The 8,648-nt window shown below is 45.2% G+C and overlaps 1 protein-coding gene across 2 annotated transcripts in view; it reads left to right on the top strand.

The window, feature by feature from the left end:
- Window positions 1–426: 426 nt before the first annotated feature.
- GAN (gigaxonin) overlaps window positions 427–8,648 on the top strand; it is a 68,642-nt gene continuing 60,420 nt past the window's right edge. The window contains exon 1 of one of the 2 annotated variants that reach the window (XM_037037992.1): window positions 427–781. In XM_037037992.1, coding sequence (XP_036893887.1) covers window positions 615–781 — 167 coding nt within the window. In that variant the 5' untranslated portion in view covers window positions 427–614. The remainder of the gene's footprint in view (window positions 782–8,648) is intronic. The other variant, XM_037037993.1, reaches the window with a different exon arrangement.

Here is an 8,648-nt window from a genome sequence, read left to right as displayed (position 1 = left end):
CTGTTTGCTCGCGTCGCTGCCCTTACCCTGGGAAGCGGTTTTTCTCTCATACTTAAGAAAAGCTGTACCTACAGAGCCCTTGCTTACAGGCGTTATCTCACGTGAGTCCACAACACTGAGGAGTCATCATCTTCACTTTGCAGATGGAGAAATTGAGGATGGGCACCGCACCCAGGGTCACACAGCAAGGGAGTGGAACAGCCGAGACTCGGGGCTCCAGAGACCACCGACTTATCCACGCGGCGGCCCGTACACCTCCCACGCCGCAGCGATCACTCTAGCTGTGGACAGCCCGGGCTGCGCAGGGGCGGGCCTGGAAGGTCTGACAGACCACCGAGGCTTCTGACTTGCCGCTTCCGGCGACGGCGGGCGGGGAGGCGTCGCGGAGGAATGACGTAATGCCGCGGCTCCTTAAAGGTACCGGTCTCTCCCGCCGCGGATGGCGCAGGCGCGTTTCGGAGGCTCCGCTTGTTCAGGGATCACTGATAGTTGGGCCGAACGGGCGCGCGCGCGCGCCGGCTGTGCAGGGGGCCGCGCGTCGGACGCGGACGGCTCCAGGGGCCCGGCGTGGCTGCGTCGGGAGCGGGACCGGCCGGTGACTAGCGGGCGCTGCGATGGCCGAGGGTAGCGCGGTGTCCGACCCGCAGCACGCCGCGCGGTTGCTTCGAGCACTCAGCTCTTTCCGCGAGGAGTCCCGCTTCTGCGATGCGCACCTGGTCCTCGATGGGGAGGAGATTCCCGTGCAGAAGAACATCTTGGCAGCAGCCAGCCCGTACATCAGGTGGGGAGGGGGTCCGGTGGCACTGCGCCGCTCCGAGCCCGGGGGCGGGGCGGGCCGGGCGTGGCACCAGAGTTCCTGTTACCACCCCCCAACCGCTGGGGTCCCTCCTGGCCGACGTCCCTGCGGAGCTCCCAGGACAGCTTCTGTGGCTTCGCCCACCCTCGAGTCCCGCCCACAGGACCCTTACCTTCCTGGAGTTGACCACGGACCCGGGCCGCAATCCCTAGGCCTTCTTTCCTCCGATTCCCAGAGCCTGGCGCTTGCCCAGGCCTCAGAGACCCGGGGGCCCCCAAGGGCCGTCTAGGGCTAGCTCGGGACCCGCTGGAGCGAGCAGGGCGGGGCCGCGCCCGAGAACAGCCGCCCCCTCCGCTGAAGTTTGCGGGCTGTTCGCCTCCTAATCGACGCGCAGTCGGCGGGGTCCGGACGGGTAGTGGCCAAACAAACAACCCCCGCCCGGTGTAGTCAGAGGGAAAACTCTGTTGTATTATATCTTCTCCTTGGGATAGGCAATCCGACCCTAAGGCCGAAGTTCTTGTCAAATGTGTCTTTTCCACTCCCTTGTGGGAACTCCGTTTAAAAGAAGGGCTGTGCATTATAGACACACGTTAAAGTAAGTTGTCCCGAATTTTAAAAGACTTACAGTAATTCTCAGGATGCAGTTACAACTGGAGGACCAGAAGAGTTTAGTGATTCGGAGAACATTTTAAAACTTAAGTGAATCAAAGCTTAACCTGATTAGTCATCTCAACCCACCTGGTTAAAGGTTGATGCGGTAGTGCTTAACCAAGTGTATCAGATTTTGCAGGGGGCTATTAACTTACAGCAACTTTCTTGCAAACCGGGTTGCTCTTTTAATAAAAGAAAAAAATTCTAAAAGCTGGAGAAACTGCCTAGTAAGCTGGTTAAATATAGGCTGATGGTAGAGAATGTCACTAGAATTGACAGGTCAGAAAAAGCAAAATGATGTGTACTGCATTCTTAATGCTTAGTCCTAGCAGAGCTCAGCGTACCAACTACATTTTGACCTTAACATTAGGATACATCTGCCCTAACTCAAAAGCAGTTCAAATGCTCTTGTAACTTCTGGCGCTCTCTTTTGTAAATCAATTTGCACTCTGTGGGTTTAAGAGCGGGGTTGTGGTGGTGGGAATCTTTGTTAGTAGGGGGTTTAGATCACCAATATGACAGCTCAGAGCTGGCGGTTTGGAGGTTTGAGCAATGAATCTCAAACCGGAATCAGTAGGCCTGAGTCTTCCTGGTGTCCAAAGTGTCCCCTGTTTGGAGAAATACTAGGGAAGACTATTCTAAATGTATTAGTGTTGTAGTTCTTTAAGTGGCGTCCAGCGGGCTTAAAGGAAAATTGCAAATCCCCAAACACCTGCTCTCTATCTTTTCATGTTTTATTTTCCTCTATAGCACCGACCACTATAGTATCCCCTATATTTAACTTGTTTATCTTGATGTTTCCCAACCACAGTGTAAGCTCAGTGTGGCCAGAGGTTTTTCTTTTGTTCATTGCTGTGTCCCTGACAGCCAGAAAGTAAGTGCCTAATGGTCTAGCAAACATAAATGAGTGGCTGCCTGCTTTTCTAGCACAGCTGATTGGATATTAGAAGGTTGGCTCTGTTATGTTTCCATTTCAGACGCTCAGTTACATCCTGATTGAGAAGAGCATGGGACCTGCTTTCTCCTTCCAGCTTTTACTCTTGCAGCTGTGCATTGCTGGCAGATGACCATCTCGATCTCAGCTTCGGCTCACTAGTCTGATACATGAGGGATAAAATGTCTTCATCTCATTTGATCTTTGACCCACCCTGTGAAGGAGAATGTAATAGTGCTTTGAATGTACCACAGGTCTGCTCATAGGTCTGTAAGAGGTCGTAGCATTCACTGCTATATCTGCTGAATTGGGTAAGGTGTGGTATCCACCTGTGTTGTGGTGGCACACAATGAGAATGTTTAATTATGTGAAATGCTACTTATTTATAGAATAGCAGTAATTTAGGTGTGAAATATTACTAAACAAAGTAGCAGAGCCAAAAAGAACTTAAGATCTCTAGTCCAATCTGTTACTTTCCAAGTAAGAAAATGGGGTTCAGTATGCCTTAGTGAATTATCTTACGATGAGGTTACTGGTACTTAATGATTGAACTAAAATCAGATGCTATGTTATTGACACCTTGTCTCCTACTCAGTTACTGTACTCACTTACAGCATTACTTATATTTAACTGCTCTTTGTGTAAACTCTGCTGCTTACTGACTTATATACAATATGTTATGATTTTTAAGTGCTAATCAAGTACTTTCACCTACCGTCTCATTTTCAACCATCTTTTGCTGTAAGTAGGGCAGATATTTTTGAAGTTTTACAGATAAACATGGATCAGTCATTACATGTTTTATTTCACTGACTAATTGTTTTATGTTTATTTGGCTATTGAAGTGGTAGAATGTTCTTGGGGGGGGTCTTCTAAAATTATCAATCTCAAGGCCACTTAAAAGTAATTTGACTAATCTGTATTACTACTTAGAAACAAAGCGTTTAGTCATTTTCGATACTAATGACATTGGGTTTTTTATATTGAAAGGAAACGAACTTGTGTGTTCTAAAATTTGATGTTTCTTACTTTCCCTTTTGAAATTTAAGCATTTAGGTCTGTGATGTCATTAATATGGATTGGCTATTTAAAATTTTGATAGTCTCTGAAGCTTTATAAAAATCTGAGTTTTTTTAATGTCAGTAGTGAGCATAGTTTTAGTAACTATCATAAGCTTCTGAAGTTGTATGGTTTGAGAACAATGTTGTGTATTGCTTCTGTATGGTCATCAGAAGGAACCAATCCTGAAGAAAGGTTGGATAGAATGTCATGGAGCCTCAGGGTGCAGATGCTACAGAAAGTCAGACAGGACCGTCCACAGTCCATCATTCACCTAAGTTGGATGCTGCTTCCCCAGCATGCCCTCTTCCCAGCTTTTCCTCATTCTGATCCCTGAATGGCATTTCCCTTTAGTTTAAGGGGAAAACATTCTAAACATGGCTGATGACCTTTAAGAATGATGAAATTGAATTCATAGATGTAACGACCCACAGAATCTTTCATCTCAGCAACCCTTAGACCTTCTGGGAAAGGTTCCCCGAGGCTTACAGGAAATTCCCCTTTCTTGTGAATATTGCAAACTGAAGATAAAGTTTGCTCTGCTTCATGTCTAAGGCTCTTCTGGTCTGGCACAGTCCCATCGATCTGATCTGGATTTCAGACTCCTTTCTCTCCTGAGCTGTGGCGCTTGGGGAGAAATGGATGTGAAATGGATTTGAAAACGAGTCAGTTATTCTGCAGTAATGTTATAGTGGTTCTCTACGGGTCCTGATCCTGTATTTACTTTCGAGAATTTTGAGTTTTCTGGGGAATCTATTGGAACGTTAGTTTTGTTTAGCTCTTAGTCCTGGAGAGTAAAGAAAAAGATTCCCAAGATCTTTGGATCTTTTGAAGTGTCAGCCAACAATAAGAATGGCAATGCTGCAACCCTCCCCACGTGTTTTTTTAGGGGAAGCTGTTCTAATGAGGTTGGAGAGGAGACACTGAGCCTAGAATCCAGCCTACGTCAGACTGGACAGCTTTTCTGGGACTTCGTTTCCTTGCGTGTAAAGTGAGGTTGTAAAGCTACACGGACAGCAAAGCCCCTCTGTGAGTCTGCGTTGTGTGGCTCCCTGCCATTTTTGTTTTGTTGTGTTGTATATGCTGTGGAGAGGTAGTCTGTTTCTGGTCTTACGTTCCTACAGCTTTATTGTCTCATGACGTTTTGTCATGCCCTGGCGTTAGAGCGTTTCCTCTCCCTGCCGTGCAGGCCACCCTGATTGGGTGCCCTGCTGCGTAAGCCCAGCCCCATAGAGTTGTTTTGTAACAAGCATTTATTTTATGCTGCTAATCTGGATGTGTTCCAAGGCCTAATTATTGATGGGCCTGTTCTGCCATTTAAATATAAAGTTTGACTCATAGATGATGCTGATGAAACTACTTAAGGAGTCTAATATGATCTCTGTAGGAGTCCAAGTTTCACAGTAACGTAGACATTATCATCCTTTTTTTTTTTGGTACCTGAAATTTGCCTGTAGTTTATGGGCACCAAAGTCCATTAGTATTCTCTGTTTTGTGCAGAGCATGCTATTTGTCCCCAAGTTCCCTTTCTCCCACTTGTACTTTGAGTTTATAATCACCTTGCATAGATAGCAACTCCTGAATGATTGTCGTGAGGGTTTTTTTTCATGGTAAGAGGTCTTCTATTTTTATTTTTATGTTTTTACACTTATCATGCCATGAATTCGGAGGCAATGGGTTGCAGCAGCTCCTTTCCATTGGTTCGCACACGGTGTGCATCTCTGGGCGCAGAGATGGGCGCAGAAGCCCTGCAGTCAGGGCTTCAGTTGAACCCAGGTACTTTTCTCTTGGGTTTCCTTCTTTTTCTGATCGTTTTCCTTCACATGTTTCAGGAAGCTGTCTGGGCTCTTAGAGTGCTTAGTGTGCTCAGTGCGTACACTAATTCTCCGGCAAGGATCTTGCCCCTAACTTGTGTGTTTATAATGCCCACCACATGCTGGGTGGCATTGTAGACTCTTCCAGGTTTGCCCTGGTAACATTTGTGGGGCATTCCTTTTTGAACAGTGCCCAGTCCTTTGAGATCTACAATATTGCCTTTCTTGTGGATTCCCATGTATGTGGCCAAAGGAACAAATTCATGTTCTCTAAAAGGCCTGTGGGCATAACAGTGGGTGTCTCTCCTCTTCCCTTTGGCTCATTTTGGTGGTTCTGAAAGGCGATTGTCAAAAGGATTTTGAATAGTAATCATAACCTGTTAAATTTCTGTGTATTCAGGGTTCGGGTAGAAGCTCCAGATTCTGAGACCCTTGCTGAATCCTGAGCATCCTTTAAATCAAATTGACTGTCCTGTTTCTTGTTCTACTCTTAGAATGAGGGGAAATAAGTTGGGCCTGAAATGTCTTTTAATGGACCTAGGCCTTGTTTGTTTTTTATCCTCCTACTGTAGGGCATCCTCAACAAGTGCTTAAAAAAGATGAGGTTTTTCCTGAAGGGCTTACAGTTCAAGGTTGAAAATGATTTGTCGCTCATCCTCCCTCTAGCCTCCTTCCCTTTTTTAGGGTTTGCAATTATGTTTGAGTTAACCCTGTTCTTACATGTGTTTTTCAAAAGTGATGTTAAAGTGTGTTCAGTTTCAGAAAGTCAAAGAAGTCTTTTCTCTGGGCTTCTAAGGAAACAGAGCGCTTGTCAGTTGGAGCTCTAAGTTTAACAGTTCACTCATTTCAGCCTAAAATTATTTATTTACACAAGGCAGTAGTGCCAGTGAGCAGCCGGGAATGCTCCCACTCTGGAGAGGTTTTTTGAAAGTTTCAAATGATGAAACAAATCAATGAAATTCTGTTAGACTAGTGACTGTAACATAAAGTGAAGTATTGAACGTTCAGATGTACTGTAGAACTTTCCTGAGGACTACTTAGAGGAATAGTAATGTGACAGAAATACTACCTAGCTCTCGTGAGTGCTAACTGGTAAGTCCCCAGTCTTCCGCCTACACCCTTGGACCTCCATCCCTTCCTCATCTGTGCTTTCCCCTGCAAGTCCTCTTAAACGTGCTCAGAGTAGATTTTTATGACGTCATTTAGAGAGTCAAGCAAAGTGCTTTCCACACAGAAATGCTGGTTCTTAGGATTTAATTTTCCATAACATAGACTAAGCATCCAGATTACAAAACCACCTTATCCATTGTTTAAACTGTTAATCAGTTCATCTCATAATATCAAAGCGAGGCTTAAGGTCTATATATCATCCATAAAGAAAACATAATTAGGACAAATACAGAGTCATTTCCCTTATACAAGGCTATCATTTGATGTACTGAAGCTGCAAAAGGAATGAGTACTTTGTAAGTTAGAATTCTAGGTTAAGGGTGGAGGTGCAGGGGTGTGGGGTATGACAGGTGGCAGGCCATGGTTGCACCCCTGAATTTGAGTGCTTCCCATGGGTTCTTTGCCTCCTCAGACACAATAAGTCCAAAGAAGAAAGGAAATCAAAGGCTCAGGTAAAGGTGACAGCAGCAGCTCTGTGGAGCACAAAGGTGTGTGTGTCCAGCTGCTCCCTGCAGGGCTCAGCGGGAGCTCTTGATTCCTCCCTGTGCCCAGAAAAGCAGAGGGAAGTCCTCTGAAGTATTTATCGCCAACGAGCAACTTGGGTGTGAAATGATGATCTAATGTTTGCTCTTTCTGTTTCGCTATGGGAATCAATTATATTTTTTCCCTCTATTTAGAGATATTCGAAAATAGAATACTTAGGGAAAATAAGATCTCGGTGATATATTTTGTTAGATAAAAGAGTTAGCCTTCAAGCAACAAAGCTTCGAGAAGCAGAGTATATCGTAAATGGGAGATGGGAGGACTGGTTTTTAAGGATAGACCCTTGAGTAATGGAATATAGAACAATTAAAGGGCCTCTGTTTTCCTTTTTAGAGGTAATGTGCTAATGGCTGTAGAACCTTAAATGCATATTTTTGCTCATAGGTACTTTGATTCTCTCAACTCTTATTTCCATATCTTTTGGGGAACAATTTTAAAGACTATTTGATGCTTGTGATTTTTATGATAACATGGTAAGGTGGGTAGAAGTATTGTGAAACGTAGTTTTATGTCGATTGGCCCCTGAATTGGAGGTAACCCCACATGTAGGCTGTGATATGAGGGTGGTATGCCTCTCTTCTAACATGTAGTATGCATTCCTTCACTGGGAGCAGCCTGAAGTTTGAGGAAAGGGGGGGTTGTGGGAGCGGTGAGACTCCTTAAAAAGAGGGGTCCTTGGTCATTATTTTCTTTCCCCCGGCCACCACCCACAGCTACTTCCGGGGTGGAATTGGAGGCCAGTCAGACCCACCATCTTCTTGCATAGCCTCTGTTGGGTTGGTGAGAAGGAGTTTCCACCACCATTCAGCTTTCCTCTACACGAGAGCTAGCTTGGGAAGTGTACACTAATCTAGCAGGTTGGAGACTTCTCTTTGGGTGTGGTTTATTTGTTTGCTTGCCTGCTCTTTTATTTTCCTGTGTGGCTTCTTAAATATGTTACCTTGTATGAGCAGAGCTACCAACTTTGTCCCCTGCCTGGAACTGATAATCTGTTGGCAGGGAGAGAGTGAAATTCTCATTTTTTTTATCACCTCCTGCAGTGCGGCAGGAACGGGGTAGTTAGTTGCTCTGCTTCCTGTGTTTGCCATCTTCTTTTCTATTGGTGAGAAAGGGGTTTATGAGAACATCCCACTGTCACAGCAGTTACCACGGTCTCTAGAAATGTCATCACTGCTCGTGGGGTTGTGCTTACCATCAATAAATTATAGTTCATGCATTAGCATTGTCTAAAACTATTGACGTGTGCCGTGTAGTAGTACATCGCAGATGGAGTAGGTACCTTATTTAGTGTTGACGAGGGGCTTGATCGTAGGTTTTCATTTGTTCAGCAGGTACACGGGAGTACTCAGCAACAGTGAGGTGCTGGGAGACTGGGTGATGAGAGACAGACAAGCCCACATTTCAGTACTCTATGGAGCAGTGTGCCTTCCAAGCCTCCATTTTCTTACTCATGTACTGGAGGCCTTTTGAGTGTGTGTTCAGTCTTCAACCACCCACAGTGTCAGAACTGAGACTCAAATCACCCAGCTTACATTTTCTACCTCTGTGTGGGTAGGAAAGGAAATAAACATGGAACTAACCGTTTTAGGATTATTTGATGTTCGCTTAATTGTTCAGTACTGTATATCCTAGTGTTGTATAGTAGTATCAGAATTTCAAGGATGGGGAAAGAGTAGTTTGG

This window comes from Sturnira hondurensis, unplaced genomic scaffold (genome assembly GCF_014824575.4).
Source record: "Sturnira hondurensis isolate 20B ecotype Veracruz unplaced genomic scaffold, ASM1482457v3 Scaffold0023817, whole genome shotgun sequence".
Classification (NCBI taxonomy): domain Eukaryota; kingdom Metazoa; phylum Chordata; class Mammalia; order Chiroptera; family Phyllostomidae; genus Sturnira; species Sturnira hondurensis.
The sequence above is the reverse complement of the archived record's forward strand: the minus strand, read 5'-3'. Positions and strand labels throughout refer to the sequence as shown.